General features: G+C 31.4%; 3 protein-coding genes across 4 annotated transcripts; 1 reads left to right on the top strand and 2 right to left on the bottom strand.

Moving 5' to 3' along the window:
• Positions 1-67: 67 nt before the first annotated feature.
• On the bottom strand, positions 68-2,703 carry LOC18099143 (uncharacterized). The gene is made up of 5 exons (XM_006382990.3): positions 2,358-2,703; positions 2,154-2,272; positions 1,564-1,621; positions 1,333-1,410; positions 68-489 (listed from the first exon to the last, which is right to left on the bottom strand). Exons 1-5 carry the CDS (start codon positions 2,566-2,568, stop codon positions 296-298), a joined length of 660 nt encoding a protein of 219 aa, XP_006383052.1. The 5' UTR covers positions 2,569-2,703; the 3' UTR covers positions 68-295.
• A 7,318-nt stretch (positions 2,704-10,021) lies between these two features.
• LOC18099142 (uncharacterized) lies at positions 10,022-12,409 on the top strand. Of its 2 annotated transcripts, XM_006382989.3 has the most exons (7): positions 10,024-10,270; positions 10,375-10,479; positions 10,569-10,655; positions 11,244-11,294; positions 11,401-11,494; positions 11,635-11,719; positions 11,893-12,409. In XM_006382989.3, the coding sequence occupies exons 1-7, from the start codon at positions 10,151-10,153 to the stop codon at positions 12,038-12,040; spliced, it is 690 nt and encodes a 229-aa protein (XP_006383051.2). In that variant the 5' UTR covers positions 10,024-10,150; the 3' UTR covers positions 12,041-12,409. The 2 variants fall into 2 exon arrangements, with proteins under 2 accessions (XP_024458089.2, XP_006383051.2); XM_024602321.2 differs by lacking the exon at positions 11,635-11,719 and having other exon boundaries at positions 10,022-10,270.
• A 213-nt stretch (positions 12,410-12,622) lies between these two features.
• On the bottom strand, positions 12,623-14,175 carry LOC18099141 (peroxidase 64). The gene is made up of 4 exons (XM_006382988.3): positions 13,858-14,175; positions 13,584-13,772; positions 13,274-13,436; positions 12,623-13,185 (listed from the first exon to the last, which is right to left on the bottom strand). Exons 1-4 carry the CDS (start codon positions 14,062-14,064, stop codon positions 12,791-12,793), a joined length of 954 nt encoding a protein of 317 aa, XP_006383050.3. The 5' UTR covers positions 14,065-14,175; the 3' UTR covers positions 12,623-12,790.
• Between the last annotated feature and the right edge of the window lie 5,533 nt (positions 14,176-19,708).

The raw sequence follows: 19,708 nt of genomic DNA, 5'->3' as shown, positions 1-19,708 counted from the left end.
ATTCAAAATTAACTTGAATTGGTGCCGGAAAGGATCAACTAAAGCTTCAATCTGAAAGAAAGTGAAATGTTCCGAAGTATCAAGGCGGGGCTTTGGTGGTTGAATAAGATTCACCTGCTTATGTTAACATAATGTTTAAGGACAGCTTCTTCTCGCTTGCCCAGCCACAAGCCTACTAAGAACATAATCAACAAGAAAAAAGCTGAACAGGCTGGATCCAACCAGAAGCCTATCAGTAGAAAACTTGCACCTGCAATGCGTTTCGGTCACTGCTAAGTAGCGAAATAACTACAATCTACAAAGGTAAGAGTAAGACAGGGCAGGGGATGAACTCAGCGAGCAGGTTTGCATCCACATGCTTGGAATGAATTGCCTCCATGCTGATGACTACCAAATCCAGGCTTAGGTCATCAGCAACCTCACCAATTATGGCAGTGGGCTTGCTTCCTTCGCCCAGTCGCTCCAACAACTTGAATTCCTGGAACCCACCTACCATTTAAAAAAAGAAACATGTAAATGCATTAGCAACTTAAACAAAGAGACTAGATAACGAGTTTCCAAGTCAAAGATGAGCACAAGCTACAGGAAAAGAAGATAAGATTACAACTCCACTTCTTGTCTTTTGCAATTGATGTGTGAAAAGTGATGCAGAAGGAAGCAGCACAAGAAAGACGCATGCACAAGAACACAAAATTATACCGAATAGGTTAATACAAAAACCTTAATTCAAAACTTTATTACTGAATATTTTCTGTTCACATAGTCTCCTAAAATACAAGCTAAATAATCCTATTTATTATTGAAAAAAATATCATAAACAAAACTAGAAAAATAATAAAAGACTTTTAAACCAGAAAGGAAAAAAAAAAACATATACCAACTAGGAAAATATAGCAAATCCCAAACAACAACTTCTAGGCACCATCAAAAAGCCTTACCGATCTCCGATTGCTGCGAAATTTTAACTCAATAGGAAATAGAGCCTTTAGAATCTCTTAGCAAAATTTTGACCCAAACCAACGGTCAGATTGAAAATTATACCCAATAACACAAAGTTGCGCACTAGGAAAAAATCTCATGCATCAAAATGTCTCTTTAATTCGCATATGCACAAAAATCTGCACATCCTGGACCCAAAACATGCTTCACAATTGGTTAATGCATAACCTTTCTTTCTTTCTTTATTTTTACAGGATTAAATTGAACTATCTAATTGTAACAAATGACATTACCTTAAATCAAGCTACTGGCTACATAAAGTGTGCACTTTGAATTGCAAATAGCAAGAAAAATCTTGCTTTCTTTCTAAAACTCATGGTTTCAGATACAAACCTTCTGCTAGATGCCAGCGAATGCTAGACATTTGGGTTTCATGCTCAGGCAACGACTCTTTCTGCCTCTCATCAATAACTGCAAAGAATGTAAATTTCTACATTCCATGAAATCTTGCATTGAAAACAGTCTGTAAACCAAGGGAAAAATAAAAACAGAGAAAGCACCTCTTGTACTTAGTTCCCAACACTGTATAAACAAATAACAAGGAATAAAAGTCAGTATGCTTACCTACAACCGTAATGTCAGCACCGTATTTCTTCGCCAATGCTGCAGCAGTTGCAGCAGCCTGTCAGACAAGTAATTACAAGTTAGAGCACAAAAAAGACTTTAAACCAGCTGCTTGCTACAGTTTCTTTCACTTGCATAAAGGGAAGAATCGAGCTAAGACAAATAAGTAAACAAGAATTATATCTCTAACTAAATCACTTCCACTAAAAATTCAGCCATAGAAAAGTTTTTTTCTCTCTCTCTTTCTTGTCTTTGTAATTTTACTTACGATTCGGAAGTAGAATAATCACCTCATTCAATAGATCTATATTTTTACAGGAAGAGCTTTGGACAAGAATCTTTATGTAAAATTAGCATTACTCATCCATAAGAATGGGTCTTTGAACGTCGGATTATTATTATTGCAGAATTTTCCCTCAATTTTTCTTCATTTTAATGCTATGATCAAGCCTTTTTTTTTGTTTGCTAACAAATAATAAATATCATGAAATCCCTGAGCTAAAAGACTCTCCAGTTCTTAAAACACAGAACCAAACAGTCTAAAATAAAAAATTACTTCCTTAAACAATGAAAAAAGATGAAAAGATAACCTGTCTAGTTCCCTCGGAGAGATAAGGATTCGTATCAGTAATTGGCAATAACAAATGCTTGAAATTAGTAAACGCCTCGGCTGCTAAACTCACTTCTGATTCTTTCGCCTTCGCCTTTCCTGAAAACAGCTATTCCAAATCAATTAAGTCATCCAATAATTTATTTGAAAAGTAATAAAATATAAAATTAAATTATGAATTTACCTTTCTGTCCAGTGCGACGGAATTTGGGAAATATAGATAGCTTGCGTGCTTTAGTTTTCAGTGAAGTAGAAGATAAAGTTAAATCAGAGTGATTTTTATTAAAAGAAAGCGGAGGGGGAGGAGGGGGAGGGGGGGAGGTGCTAAAGAGTGCAGCTTTTGTGAGATTTGAGGGTTCAGTGGGAACGGCAACCAAGTAATGAGCAAAAGCCATGGAAATGACACCGAGTGGTTAGTCCTAACAGAGAGAGCGCAAGAGATGAGCTTGAAAGTGAGAGAGGAGAAGGAAGAAGAAGACTGATGATGATGATTCTTCGAGAAAACGAGAGAGATAGTGATTGCCCGGGTGTCACGTGCGAGACGGTCATTTATGATTTACTATGTCCATTTTTCTTTCTTTTTTAAGAATCCAAAATTACAGATAATAGCCCCAATCATCTCATGAATAATTATTATTATTTGTTTTTTAAAATATTTTTTATTTAAAATATATTAAAATAATATTTTTTTTATTTTAAATTAATATATTAAAATAATTTAAAAATATTTAAAAAATTAATTTAAAATAAAAATAAATAAATATTTTTTTAAAAAAATTAAAACACAAAAACAAATAAGTTTAGGTAAATGTCTTGTGTTAAACCCATCCTAATTTTCTTTCTAATATTAAAAAAAAATTATCTAACATCAATGATTACAGATAAGTAAACAAAAAAAAATATAAAACTGAGGTAATTGAAAAGGACCATTTAAATTATTAGAATAGCAAACTAAAAAATAACATAAAAGATCTCATATTTATATTCAATTAATTGGTTTAATATAATTCAAAAATAAAAATTCTTATAAAAAAAATTAAATTCAACAAAGATCAAAAATAAAATATCCAAGGTAACCCTTTTTTTTTCAAAACGAATAAAAAATTCCATAAGAAGGAAAAAAAAGCATGAAAAAAATTTGAGGATAAGACTGAAAAGAATAAGCTTAAAAAAGGGGAAAAAATCCAAACATATCTAGGTGAACATTCTAAACCAAGATTAATCTTTCAAGCTTTTAACCCGTTAAATTACATATTTGAGCTCACGTAAAAAGCTTAATATTCGACAATTTTAATATGGAATGATAAAATAAATTAATTTAATTAAAAAATAAAAAAGCAAGATCTAACAAAAGAAGGGGAAAAAAACCCAAGGCAAAATCAAACCAATTTAATGTTGAACGATGAAATAAATTAATTCAACTAATTAAAAAAATCCCTTTTAAAAACATAGATCGAGCAAAGGCAAAAAAAAAAAAACCCGATGCAGCCTGTGTTATTCTCAAAATGACTGGAAAATTCCATAGAAAGTAAAAAAAAATATTAGAGGATGAATAAAAAATTCAAAAAAGGAAAAAAAGCAAACACATGTGAATCTCTCGAACCCAAATTAATATCTCAAACTCACAACCCATTAAGCTCTAATTCCGAGTTCAATTAAGAATCTCAACACTCGACAAATTTAATATCGAATGATGAAATTACAATAAAAAATCAAACTGGAAAACATTTCATGGTAAAGAAAAATAGTAAAAAAAAAACAAGAATCAAATTTGATTGGAAAAAAAACTCAAAGAGGATAAAATTAGAAAAAAAAATTAAAACCATTTCAAATAAAATAAATAGAAAATAAAAGAATATGGATCAAATTTAACATATATAAAAAAATTATGGAGATAATATTGAAAACAAATTCTATTTTTATAAATTATTTTAAATAAAATAATTACTAATAAAAAACAACATAGACTAAATTTGAAGGGAAAACTAATGGAAGGGGGGTGCATTAAATTTTTTTAGGGTCTAGCTTATTTTTCTACGACGAGAGAGAAGAAAAAAAAACAATTATTAACGACAAACCAGAGGTGATTAAGTACATGTCCCTAATTAGTACTTAAAAGTGCATTCTCATTAAGGCTTTATATCATCATATTGCACTAAAGTATCGTTAAATTCCCTAACTAAAGTATATTTTATAATAACAAGTCTAATAATATAATATATCTTTAATTTATGGTAAATGCTTGTTTTGAATGCAGGTATATCTCACAATTCAAAGGATTGATTGATGTGATTAACTATTGAAAGTGAAGAGACAAAAAGAGGACTAGGCTAAGAGAAGAGATGCTGGTTCAATTCCAAACTGGAACACCATTCGGTTATTTGATCATAACTGGAGTTGTAGAACTCGGATTTAGGTCCACTTTATATGGATGGAAAGATAAGACATAGACCTAAAACTTTCATGAGAGTCCAAGACTCAATTCTACCATTTTCAAGTTCAAATCTTAGCAACAACGGAGAAGTCAGAACCTGTCCTGCAGCTCAGACACTGTTTGATTTTCAACTTATATCTTGAGTTCTAGAAGTCTAAATGAGCTCTGGTTTTTTTTGTTGGAAAGCTAAGACAATTGCCCACAGCTTTCATGGAACAAAGGACTCAAATTCTGATGTTAGCAATGACGTTTTGGCCAGCCAACAATATCAATAACCAGCAGCCAACAATGTCAAAAACCAGCCACCAAATCAATGGTTGGCCACCAACTATTTTCCTAGTCAACCAATCAATAGTTCTGAATCTTAGCCTATAAAAGAAGGCATTTGCCATGTATTTGGTCATCTTGGTTTTCAGATCAAGATCATGTTCTTGCTTTCTTTCTTTATATTTTGTAATGCTTAAGTTTTGCTTTCATTAATCTCTTGTTTATGCTTTTTATCATAACTATGTTTTTATTTAGTTTATTTATGTTCTTCTTCTTCATTATGTTTAGCTAAGTTAATTATGTCAAGGTGAAAAGGTTTCTTTAATGGTGTTAAAATAGGTATAATATAAACTCAACATGGACTTCAATGTTTATATCTAAGAAAGTTTGCTATTAACATGTTTTTTCTTTTTATCTTACTAATTCTTAATACTTTGCTTGTTAAATGGTTAATCTAGATTTGTGTTGTATAACATTTGGTACATCAAATGCTTGATCCTTCATAGTTTTCGGCCGACATCGTTGTTATGATAGGAACTTGATTTGTTGTTAACATAAGTTAGCATCATGAATACCTGAAAATATTTACAAGTATGGTGTTACTTAAATAAGATAATTAATATGATCATGTTAATATTTTATAATGAGCCATTAACGATAAATCATCCGATTGGAACCTCCTTTGTGTGTGGTTTCCAATTGAGTAATAAAAAGAGTTTATATTATATTTATTTGAAATACCATTAGTGGATCCTTTAACCTTGACATTTGTTTTATTATTGTTTAATCCTTACATCAATATCACTTCCCAAAACTCTCTTCAACTTCTTTTCTGTTATTATTCTCTTCAAATCTTTCTCTTTATTTGTAATTTATATAATTCACCTCCATGTGGTTCAATCCCGGTCTTGCTGGGTTATTTATTACTTCGACACTCCTGCACTTGGGATAAGACATCAACTCTTTGATCGTGTCAGTCCCGTCTGGAAAGGTAGGTACCATTGAGAGGGTTTTATCACCGTCTTGAAAGCCGTTGTTTGGCCAAGTAAACTGTCTGCATATGCTGCCATAACATTCTCGGAGCTCTTATGTGCCTCCCTATAAATTATTTAAACTATATTGTATATTTGATAAAAGACGCATCAACTCCTCTGTTAAATCAATTATTATCAAAACAAACAAACAAAAAATACACAAATGCCTATCATGCCAGCTTTTTTTTTTTTTTTTTTGTGGCTTCCAGGGATAATGTCAATAATTTATTATGCAATTCACTATGAAAAGGAGAAAAAAAAACCCAAGTCAGGTAGATATATCATTTTGCTTTTAATGGAAAGAAAGACATTATACTATGAAAAAAAATGTGTGTTGATCATTTTGCCCCTAATTAATTTAGCAATGCCTTGAACCCCCAATTAAAGATAAAAATAACCTTGAAAACAATCCTGGTCAGTTTTGCTAAGAAAGACAAAGACATTAAAACATTATTTCAATACACGGTAAACAGTCTGTTCCTTTTAGCTTTTTTAATATAAATTACATTACATTACAATTACAACAAAAACTAGAAGACATAGATGTTTTCTACCATGATACACAATACTTTTTATTTATTTATTTTGATTATTAATTGTTTTTCTTCCCATTGATTCTTTTATGGTAAATTGGTATCAACATGTTCTATTTAATAAAAAAAAGTTCAATTTAAATTTTATTTAGATGTTCTTTCACCTTTAAATTCTATAAAAGAGTAAACTTGACCTCGAAAAGTGTTTGAGCTTCAAATTGATTTTTTATTTTGAATATTTTTAGGTTATTTGAAGGCATAAACATGTTTATTTAGATTTATAGGGTGTTTTTTTATATTTATGGGTTAAAAATAAGTGAAAAATGATTTTGTTTTATATAAGACACTCTCTTACTTTGATTTTTCAGTAATTTTGTAGTCACCAAGATATACCAAGATATAGGGGCAAAGTTACTTGCTTTTTTTTTTTTTTTTAGAGAGAATGGGTGAATGACTCTTTAATATATATATTAACAAATACTCTAAAACGCATGGAAAAAATACTGTAGCTTTGCCATGTGTTTTTTTTTCTGTTTTGGTTTTTTTTTGCCGTTTTCTCATTTATTTTTGTTTTTTTAGTTTGTCTTTCTTTTTTTTTGTTTATTTTCCTCTTTTTTTCCCCACATTTTGTTTTGTTTTTCCCTCATATTGTTTTGGGTTTTGCATGTTTTTTTTTCTTTTTTTTCCTCAAGATTGTCTTCTTCTTTTGTTTTTTTGTTTTTTAATTTTTTTTTAATTTTTTTTTCAAAATTATGATTTTTTTTTAATATTTAATTGGTTGAGAATTTAGTAATGTAATTTTTTTCTTTACAACATTATAGATTACTACAATATTTTCCTATATGGTTTTTTTTTATGAATTTTTTTTTTTCAAAATGATCTTTGTCGATTTTATTTTTTTATATTGAGCTGGTTGAGAATTTTGCTTCTTAGATTTTTTTTAAAAAATACTATGAATTGTTACAATGTTTCCCCATATGGTTTTTGTTTTGCTACAATGTTTCCCCACATGTTTTTTTTTTAAATTATCTTTTTTTGATTTTTTTTAATATTGAGCTGGTTGAGAATTTAACTTTAACTCTCCTCACATGTTTTTCTTTCCATTTTTTTCATTTTGTTTTTGCTTTTTTTTCCTCAAAATTGTCTCTTTTTTTCATTTTTTTTGTGTTTTTTTTCAAAATTGTTTTTGTTGATTTTTTTTTAATATGGAACTGGTTGACAATTTAGCTTTATAGTTTTTTTCTTTAAAACACTGTGGATGGATTGCTACAGTGTTTCTCCATATGCTTTGTTTTTTCATTTTTTATGATTTTTTTTCTAGAATTGTCTTTATCGATTTTTTTTTTTCATATTGAGCTGATTGAGAATTTAGTTTCGTAGTTTTTTTCTTTAAAACACTATGGATTGCTACAGTGTTTCTCCACATAACTTTTTTTATGATTTTTTTTCAAAATTATCTATATCGATTTTATTATTTTTAATATTGAGCTAGTTGAGAATTACAACTGTATGTTTCCTCATGAAACATTATAGATTGCTACATATTTTCCTGTATGGTTTTTTTTCCTTTTTTTTTATGATTGTTTCCAAAATTTTCTTTGTTGATTTTTTTTTTAAATATTAAGCTAGTTAAGAATTTAGCTTTGTAATTTTTTCCTTGAAAACATGGTGGATTGGAACAGTTTTTCTCCATATAATTTTATTTTTATTTTTTCCACAAACCCACAACATTGCATAAGCATACCATAAGCCCACGGCATCGCGCGGACATGACATCTAGCGTGCGTGCGTGTGTGTGTATATATATATATGCCTAGGCTGGCAAACCTATGCATCTAGGCTAACAGACTTATGTGCCTAGGCTAGCGGACTTATTAAGGCCTATAAATGTTAGGCCAACCAAGTTCATGCTTCTGAGTATTTTTTTGATATATTTTTTAATTTTATTTTTTAATTTTAAATTTATTTTAGATTTAGTGTTTATTTGCACCACGTTCTTAAAAAATTTAAATTTGTTTTGCAAAAAATTAATTTTTTTATGTTTTGGATCGTTTTGACGTGCTGATTTCAAAAATGATTTTTAAAAATGTAAAAAACATTATTTTGATATATTTCGGTACGAAAAGTTATTTGTAAAGCAACAACAACCACACTCTCAAATATCCTATCCATGCGTGTTTTGTTTTGCATTTTAGTCTCAAATAAATATTTTATTATTTTATTAATACTGAATTTTACGAGTATGTATTTTTATTATTTAACCATCCAAATTATCTTTAAATTAATTAATTTAATAATCACATTGAATTAAACTTCATATGATTTATCATTTTTTTTTCAAAAAAAAAAAACATGTTATCGGAGTCTATTTTTTTTATATTAAAAAAATTAATCGGGCAGCAGTCTAGTGCCGGGCGAAGATCTATTAGAATCACTAATTAGTGCAGGAAAGGAATCAAGATACTTATCCAATCTCTCTGAAGAAGCTCTGACTAGTTGTTGAAAAAGAGGTTATGTTCTCCAGATAAATGGCATTGAGCGATCAGTAGCAGCATTCACAAGAACAATGAGCTCTGAACCCATCTCAAGCTCAAACCCCTCCTGCGATTCTCCCAAGCAAAACATAAACCCATCCTTACCAGCTTCAGGAGGAGATGGTAGGTCAGTAGCAAAATAGTCAAAGAAAGTAAACGGTCAAATAAATCCCACTGCCATTATCCATGATTAGAAACTCAAATTGAATAAAAGATTTACAAGCTCTAATATACTTTTTTTTTTTTTACATAAAATCACCTCTATTAAAGTTTTTCTTTATGACTAGCTCATAAGCCCAAAGATTAGTTTTTTATAACTAAAATGTAATTGTGCCAATAATTTCTCTGTGTCTTTTCTTTCTCGATGACTTTCACTCTTATTTTTTAACATCTCGATATTAAAACAAGATAAAAATAAAGTTTAGGATCAAAACCTAAAATAAAAAGAACCAAGTATGCATAAAATAAAAACTTCACATGTCTTTTGAACAATGAAATCTTTTTCTTAAAAAAAGTTATATTTCTATCTTCTATTTTAATTTTAATCTTTATTCTTTTATATATTTTTTTAATTATAACTTGAAATTTTATCTTGTAATATTAGTTTTTAATTTAACATCAAAATATTATCTAACACCTCGCATATACAAAAGCATGCAAAGCAAAATAAATTTCAATACATAAGACCATACAAACACAACTTGTGAGGATGAAATAACAAAGAAAAAAAGCATGAGGTTAGAAGTGTAAAAACAAAAAAACTTAAGGACCAAAAAATAAAAAAATTATCTATAAACAATGACATGAATAGTGAAATGAGTATGTATGAACAATGTTTTGCTATAGAAGAACACCCATGTATTTTAGATAAATTTTAATTATGTGACACGCATAAACTTAATGGCTGGTGTATTTAAGCCTAGGATTTATTCTTAACAAAAATAAATCAAGGGTTCTAATCAAATAAATGTCTATACTTGAAGGACTGTCCGTGATTTCAAATTTCACACGGGTTCATTTGACTCGCGAGTCGCGTGACCACTGTTTAATTACTTTTGTCACAGTCCATACACAGATCTAAACGCAGCGGTTTGGGTAAGTGATTTTTTTAATCACAGCGAACGTTCCGGTACTCAGACCACAGTTAACCATATCTTTCTCTTATACCGGTGGAGATGGACACGGAAGACGGCGCTGACAGCGGCTCTTCTTCGGGCGGGAACATGACCACGGTATCTCAGCATACTTTCGGTGACAAATTTGACAAACCGGCGTTCACCATCTCAATAATCGAGGCACTACTTTTTATTTTCCATTCAAGAGAAAGAAAAACCAAAATTCTAGCTCTCAAAATGTAGACAATGAATTCCGTTTTTTTTTTTTTCCTGTTCTGAAATAGAATATGAAAGAAGAATATGGCCTGTTTGTGTGGCCATGTAGTGTTGTACTTGCTGAGTATGTTTGGCAACAGAGATTGCAGTTTTCTGGTGTTAGTGTTCTCGAGGTAATTCGATTTTCTATTTTTTTTTCATAATTGGGTGATATGTAGTTTTTATATATATATATTTAATCTGATATAATATAGTTTTGTAGCTTGGTGCAGGGACTTGTTTGCCTGGATTAGTGGCTGCTAAGTTGGGATTAGATGTTACTCTGACTGATGATTCTAATAAATTGGAGGTATTCCTTGTTAATTAAAAACGTTAACCCTAAACCAGTCTTCTCAAAAATCAATAAATATGATAGGTTGCAATGTACTATATAATGATATCTCGTTGACACAGTTTTATTTGGGTAGTCACTAATGTAGTTTCCTGAAATCTTTATCCCGGATTAGTTTCCTGAATAATATCGGTCATTGATGGGGTGGACTCAATTGGTGGTTCTGATACTCAATTGGTGGGTCTGATGCGACTCCAAACTCAAATAGTTGATATTATTCGGGAAACTCATTCGGTATGGATTGTTTTTTAGGATGAATAGCATTGCTGGATCCTTAAATTGAAGCTCTTTATGTTTCAATCTGGATGTTAGTCTCCTGAATAATATCGGCCATTGATGAGCTGGACTCTCAAACAGCACCAACCATCAAGTAGTTGATGTTATTCAGGAAATGCACACATGATGGATATTTCAGAATACATAGCGTTACTAGATTCCTAAATAAAAGTGCTTTACGTTTTGATGTGGTTGTTAAATAGGTTAGTTTGGTTGGATTTTTCTTGCCTCAATTGACTGTTCATAAGCATTATTGTTTTGGATCTGCAGGTGTTGGACAACATGAGAAGAGTGTGCGACTTGAATCAACTTAATTGTAAAGTAAGCTATCACTGTAAAATTGTTGTTCTCCATATGCTATTAGCCTTGAGGGTATTTTCTTCCTTCCTTTTTTCAAAAAAAATAGTGATATACTTTTACTTTGTAGGTGTTGGGACTGACATGGGGAGTTTGGGATGAGTCTATATTCACTTTGAAGCCAAAACTTATTCTTGGGGCTGATGTACTCTATGATGCAAGTGGTAAATTACTTTTGCTGTTATGGTTTCGATCTTTATGATTATTTTTTTTTTCTTTTCCTTAGTTTACTTCTTCCCTTGCCCTGTATATTGCTCAAATTTAATTACACCGGAAAAAGCTTACTTCCATTTCTGTTTGTAAGCTTTTGATGACCTTTTTGCCACTGTGACATTCCTGCTCCAAAACTCTCCGGGGTCTGTCTTTATAACAACTTATCATAATAGAAGGTAATTAATGATCATCTTCAGTATTTTGATCTGATTTTATGCTGTACCATGCCATTTCTTGTTTGCACACTCTTCTAACATTAATGTCTCTTCGTAGTTTTCACACTTTTTTATACAAATGTTTCTTATTCTAATGAAACCTTTATTTGTTTTCTTATTGTAATTATGAGCAGTGGGCATCATCTTATTGAATTCCTGATGCTCAAATGGGGATTAAAGTGCGTAAAGCTCATTGATGTTTTTTCTTTCATGCCACCCAACAAGGCATCCGGGCTAAGTGGCAATATTCAATTGGCAGAGATTGTATTAATCAGTGAATAGACATTACCCGAGTAATTTCCTTTGATCAGAGCATCTGGATAGCTATCTGGTGATGCGGCATTTTGATCACTTTCTACTCATTGCTGCCACGGGAGGCTTCCCTTCCATGATGAGATGACTTGTGGTAAATTGAAGTTTTTGATGCTGTGAATCAGCGTAGTTATAATCTATTCTGGTTTCTTCTATGAATACCAAGGAGATCTATTATATGTAGATTACTGGAGGACAAATAGATAATTGGATTTCTATTTTGTTATTGTTTAGAGATTGTTCTCGAGAGCTAGTTGCTTGGGCATGGAAAATACCTTTGGGCATCCCAGCTCTGGAAGCTTTTCTTTAAACCAGCGTAAATTTTCTTGGTATTTGATATGATTAACCTGTTGTAGTTTTTTATTTTTTGGTCTTTATAGCCCAGGTAGGATAGATGGACCAAATCCCTGCTAATAACTGAGTCCAAAGTGTAGGTTTAACCATCAGTTGCAAGAAGTGGGATTGCAGGTCACTTTGCTTAGATAAATTGATTCCTTACTAGCTTCATTATTTGTTATATTAAGAACCGTGACTGTTATGATCTAAAAGTCATTACCAGGAAAATATCTCTGGATGTATTATTCTTCAAAATATCTATTACAATATAAGATAGATGGCCTTCATAGCTATTAGCAAACCAGATGTCTAGTTTTTGCTATCGATACATCTGGTGGATTGCCATTTCACAGTTTAAAAGTAATGAACCAAGCTAACAGAACCTTAGTTTACCACCCTACAATCCTTCCTAACCTCCTGACCGCCTGTGATGCTACTCATCTTGATCATGGATGATACAAAAGCCTTATTGAAATTGGCTTTGGAGCTAGCAAACTTGGTGACCAAATCTTTAGTCTTTGGAGTGCTGAGTAGAGATTGGTCTGAGGAGAATAGACCCCTTTTCTGGAGGATCGACTTGAAATATGTATTATCAAAAGTTGTCGACGAGGGATCCATGGTTGTTCCTGCATTCTTTGCCCTGTTCGATTTTGGACAAATACTCCTTAAGCTGGCTGCAAACGATGGATGCATGGATGGGTCTATGTCATGAGTGGCATTGAAATTGCGGATTCTACTTTGGAAGGATGAGCAGTGGGAAAACCCTAAAGTATGGCCACCTGCATATGAGTAGTTGGCAACGTCGTGATTTCATAGATGAAAACTATTGAAACAAATAGTAACAGTAGCAGTCAGGCTTCTGTTTACCTGAAAGAGCCACAAGGTCATCCAGGGACAGACCTCTCTGAGAGAAACTCTGCTGCAGCTGAGCTATGTTAAAGGAAGGAGAAGGCAACCGTGTTGTTTCACTAGCCCTTGACGTTCTCCCATCTTTTCTTCCTTTTGGGACATCCCATGTTGGACCTCCGGACTGCAATATGAAATTGATAAAACCATCAGGAACATAATTATTATTTTTTTGTCATTGTTATCTCTGAAGTTTCCAGGTTTACTTTTTGTTTAGATAAGTGATAGTCCTGATCTTGAGGGAATGTTTTAGCTCGTTTTGTTATCTTACAAGTACAACTGCATCTCTTGCAGCTAAAGCCAAGATATCAGCGCATGATACCACTCCTGGGCATGAAGCTTCCACTTCTTTCTTTGCGTTGTCAATGACATAAAACGCATGCAAAGACATATTAGGTGGGCCATCTTTCTCTGCTTTGTTGTTCCCTTTCGAATTTAGCAGAACAGAAGCATCACAGGCCTGAAACAAGATGCAAACATCCAAGTTAGGAACAAACAACGAGCAGGAAAATGATAGAAGAAAAATATGAAATGTTAATCTCTACTCTTATGAAACAGTCATGGAAATGCATCCGGAGTAGCGCTGCGGGGACCGTTTTGTCTTTCATCATTGCATGATTGACAGCATTCGTAACAATGGAATCGACATCAGGGCATGTTTTCTCATAGTAATTCAAGCTCAGTGCATCTGCTCCTGAAGATATCGAGAATACGAGAACCGAGCTCAAGCATAAAGCAGCAACAAAAGCCATGCTGATGCTAGGAAATATGACTTGGCTCTCAACTTGGATTTTCGCATGGAAACTGAAACCAGCACTCGGGACTCTTTATACTGGAACTGAGAGAGACTATAGACTGAGAGTTGTTGTCAGAGGTGAAATGCTGGCCCAGAATCGTGAATCGGTGAAGGAGAAAGCTAATAATGGAGGAGTGCACTTTAAGCATCCTCACTGTAGTGTTACTAAAAGACAAACCTTGTCAATTCTGCCTTCACGCTCCTGGACCCTGGTCCCGTCCACAGTCCTCTCATCGGTATCAATAGCAATCGTAATTTATTCGAGTTCTGTATCTGCTGCTTAAGACGTGTATGGGGCGTAGATTCTCTTACAGCCTTCTTTACTTGAAATTCAAGGCGCTAATGATTGTATTCAACTCCTAATCACAATTACAACATGATGCGAGATGAGTGAAAAAACTTCAATGAGTATATCCAGCACGGGAAGAGAGCTAATTAATTGCTTGAACTGTTAAAAAGCCATTCAAATTTACTACAATGATCACCTTTTAACCACTACGTTAAAGAATAATGAGGATTAAAGAAATCACACTTCTAATCAAAGTTGTCAATTCCGTTCCGGTAGATGTTTTGTTTTTTTAATCGGAATGAAATGTTTCAGTTTCGGAGTGTTTCGACGTACCATTTCGGGATTGTACTGTTCATATATATATATATATATATATATATATTCAACAAACATAATTCAAATTCAAGATAAATTAATTATAAATTATGCAATACAAACACAATGTCAAACAAATATAATTTTAAAATTTAAAATATTTCTAAATAGTCAAGATTAAATAGATCTTTAACTTAAAGTAATTCAACTTAAACAAAATATCAAAATATTATGAAAGTAAAATGTTTTAACACAAATATTTTAAATATAAAGTTAGGTCAATGTTATCAAGGCTAATGGAATCTAAAGCATTCCTTATTTTGCTCAAATTCCTACAAAATATAAACATGAAAAAAACAACATGAATATAAACCATATATATTAGTGATAAATCTAATTTTAAAAAATTAATATCATTGTTAATAAAAATAGTAATAATAATTTTCCATAATATTATTAATATCATTGTTATTGAAAATAGTAATGAAAAAGAGCCTTTTATAATTGAGTGATTTAATTAATTAAATTGAACAAGGTTCAATTTGATTCAATGACTTTTCAAGAGCGGAACGGAACATGTGGAATGAAACCGGAACGTTCCGAGCGGAATTTAGCCGAAAAATCCGGAACGGACCGAGATTTAAAATGAGATGAAATTTGTTTCGTTTTGTTTCGTTTTTTAAATTGGTATGAAATATTTCGACCATTCTAGACAAAATAGAATAGAATTGACAACCTTACTCCTAATTAATGTCCTCTCTTCTTTCTGTTTTTCGTTTTATGGCTTGGTAGTCTTTTTAAAAAAATCATCACTAATCGAGATCGAGTCTCTCTTGCTTGCCGAACTAGTCAAAAAGAGCAAACGGGTGGAGTAGAGAATTCATGAGAATGGCCTTGCTTAAGCCCCGTTTGGAGTTTGGGATTGCGTTCTTCAATATTTTTTTTTTGGCTTAAAACAGCTCCGAGCAATGATGAAATTTATATCATTCGTTAGCTTTATTAATGAGAATTGAGAACACGCTCAATGCCTCAAATAGCAAAGGCAACCTCAGCTATGAAGTATAGTTATTAAATTTGGATTGGTTTGGTGGATTGATCTAGGATCTGATTGATTTGATAGCTGGATCGGTCTGGATAAAATAAAAAATCAGGATGAGTAAAAACTAGAAAAAACTTGATAGACCTGTGACCTGGGCTACCTGGCAAAACCCGGTTGAGACTCGGTTTTTTTTTTTCAAATGTATTTTTTCTCCTAGTCAAAGATCCATTTTTATATATATATTTTTTCGTTGGTTATTAACTATTTTCAAAATTCACTATATAAATACTAGAATACTATTTTATTTTTTCAATATGAGATTTGAAGCCCTTTAGTATATATACTCTATGTTCACAAGAAAAAAAAATATTTTTTCAATATGGGATTTGAAACCTTTTAGTATACATACTCTATGTTCACAAAAAAAAAAGTATATTTTTTCAATGTGAGATAATTTTTTTTTTGGTTTAAATACTTTAAGTTAAAAGGATATCATACTAATATAGTATCTTTTTAATATGAGATAGAAAATTTTTTGATATAATTTTTTAAACTTCATTATTTATAACATGTTTAATCTATATTTAGAAGGATTATTTTTTAATTTTTTGATATGATTAATTCATCTAACTTGAAATCCAATTTTTTAATTAAGTCATTTTCAGGGCGAGTCTATAACTATATTACTGTGTAGACATGTTTGATGGCTTCATTTCAGGAATTGAGATCCAAGAGTCTAGAACCCCACCATCATCATCCAAATGCTGCAACACTCTTATGATGTACTGACTGGGATTTGTCCGACCCTTAAATTATTACGGCCATCTTTTGCATCGGAGCATTGGCTGATGGCGGCTTAGGTAAAACAAACCAATCAAGGAAGCTTGTCCCTTGAGCAAATGGGCCCGTAACCAGAAAAAGGTATGTCGGGAGGTGGTTAGGGTTAAGCCATCAAATTAGTTATCAGTGAGAGTCAAAGCTTGTTTTTCAAGTCTCAGCTTTATTCGTCGCAGCTGGAGCCTAGCATGCAGCAGCAATTGGACTCTGGTGGTGGTGGGATTTTGTTTTATTGATTTGGGGACTTGTGCAGGCGGAGATATGCCTGCTCTTTCTCTTCGCGCGTGAGCCTACTAATTTCTACTGTTCATCATCTGCTAATAACTTGTAAAACAAGTCTATGAACACGAACCAACGAGGAGATTATTTTTTCTTATAACACTAACGTGGAATTTAAAAAACACATTTCAATCGTTTTTTTTCTTGAATATGATAAAAACGAATTTAGAATAATGTGTCATGCTGTTCTGGCGTTGGAGCTCCTATCACTGTTTAACAGTAAATTATAGTGTTCATTTGCCGCGCAATGCTAGTTATAGTCATATTATTCTTATTTAACATTGTAATGGCAGGTTTTTTTAAAAAAATTATATATATATATATATATATATATATATATATATATAAGTTATAATAAAATTCAATATTTATATGGACTTAATATTTTGATGTATCTCCAAATAAAAAATACTTTAAAAAATAATTGTTACCACACTCATAAACATTTTTTTAAAAAAAAAAGAATATTTTTTTCAATTGCTCCAAATCCGATTAACATGAGGTGAAGATGGGGTAGGCATAACCTATTTCATTGCCAATATCTATGTTGTGGAGGGGAACAACAAATATTCTTAATAAGATGGTGGAAAAAACTCTGATAAAAAATGTTTTTTTTTTTTATTATGATGAAGAGGACTGCAATTATAGTGAAATTAAGGTTCTTATATAAAGAAAGACTTATAAAAGAAAAGAAAGTAACTTTAAATAATAGAGATGCTTTAGTACCTAAGCTAGCATGATAGTGAAGGGAAAGAGTCTTATTAACAAACACTAAAAGGTGTTACCTTTTTCCTTGTAAGACACACACTCAGTGCAATGTGAACTTACTATGTATTGAGTGTTTTTTATTTATTTTTATTTTTTTAATTTCATTATTTCAAGACTAAATTTAAAATCAATTTAAGTTAAAGATAAAATTAAAAGATAGAGAACTTGAGTGAAAAAAAGAGTAAAATAGATGGTGATTTCAAAGTTTGTGTAAAAAAGTTCACTTTTATCCTTCTAGTTTTTCAATGATACATTTTCAATTTTTATAAAATGAAATTTTGATACAAAACTTCATTTCACCTAGTTTTTTAGTCACTGGTTAGAGAATTAAGAAAAAACAAAGTTGGATATCGATAATAGAGAGAGAAAGTTCTTGTTGGCACCAATTATGACCATGAAAAAAAAATTATTTTAGTGTCATCGGGTTTCATTACACGAGGGGAATTTAGCTTAGTGTTATTTCACCTTGAAATTACTTAAAAAATAAATTTGACATTGAGAAATTTTTGGGTTATAGGTTAGTTTTTTATTTATTTTTGGATCGATATTTTGGTTGTTTTAAGGCATTAGAGGGTTTATGTGGGTTTCTAGATTGTTTTGTAGGTGTTTTTAGATCAAAAGAGGATCGAAAATGAATGTTTATGGTTGGAAAACCCTAGCCCTGATTTCTTAGTGATCTAAGAGTCGCTGAAAACTCAAAATGCAGATAACAAATTATATGGATCATTTCTATATATAAAAAAATTGGTTGGGCGGATGACGTGTATGTGAATTTTTTTTTGACTTCATTTAAATGAAATCAAAATAAAATTTGTTTCTTTTAAAAAATCATATATCAATATTTTTTTGTTATGGCAGGATAAATACATTTTTTTGCTTAGCATTTTTTTAAAAGTATTTTTTTTCTATGAAGTTATCTTGGTTTCGTGACCAAGTTGTGGATTTAACGAGTTAACTTGGGTTGGTTATTTTTTTTCTTTGCTTTTTTAAAATTAATTTTTTTTCAATATCATTCTTTGACAATGAGCTGGTTAGGATCTTGCATTTGAAATTTTTTTTATTTGTTTTCTATAGAGGAATCTTATTTTCATGATTTTAGTCGCGAGTTTGGCCTTTTTCCTAAGTCTACTCTAGTTGTTGTTTTTTTGTCCTTTTCAAATTGAATATTTTTTCATTTTTATCCTTCAATATTTGATTGATTGAAATTGACCTTTCTAATTTGTTTTCATTTATGTTTTATAAGGTTATTACAGTCTCATAACTCGAGTCACGGGTTGGTCCAAATCGATTCAATATGACACTAACTTAATTTTTTTAAAATATATCATTTGGTATGTCAGAATCCCAATATTTTAAAAATATATCTTCTAGTATGCATCATATTTTAGACTTCTTAGCATCTAAATATTTTTTTGGGTTAGAAAGAAATGATTTGACTCACGGTGTAACGCAGGTCAAATAGCTAGTTGGGATGTATTATGTGTGTTTATATAGTAAAGAGTTAACAAAATAAGACGGAAAAGCCAGAGAAAAAGAAAGACTAAGAAGAGAGTTTACCTTAGGATTCAAAGCTTTTCATACAACCTTTTGAGCTCACATGGGTTAATTGTGGGACAAGCACAAAATAGACAATTTGTATGATGTATGCAGTTTTGAACTGATTAGAAGATAATATTTTAGAAGATAAATGAGACTACTGTAAATCTCATCCTTAAGGTATGAGTTTTTTCTTCTATAAGACGTAACCATATGATCAATTTAGAGAATTTTATGTGTTCTAAACACGTGATGACATTAACAATATGCATTATTAGTTGGTGAAATAAGTACATATATGATCGATATTTATTGTCCATCTAAAAGGGGTGCTACTCGTCCATTTATGTATAGTGATGCTTTTAAGTAGTTGCAACTCATGTATAAGAGTATAACATTTATGCATGGTCAGTCCATTAAAGAGAAATGTATGGTTAGTTCTACGAAAGGAGAAGTCCAAATGGTTAATAAGAAATGACATATGACTAGTTTATTAGGGGAGACATGTGGCCACTCTGTTAAAAAAAGGACACTCAT

Source organism: Populus trichocarpa, chromosome 5 (genome assembly GCF_000002775.5).
Source record: "Populus trichocarpa isolate Nisqually-1 chromosome 5, P.trichocarpa_v4.1, whole genome shotgun sequence".
Classification (NCBI taxonomy): domain Eukaryota; kingdom Viridiplantae; phylum Streptophyta; class Magnoliopsida; order Malpighiales; family Salicaceae; genus Populus; species Populus trichocarpa.
Note: the sequence above shows the minus strand (reverse complement) of the source record. Positions and strands in the feature narration are given on the sequence as shown.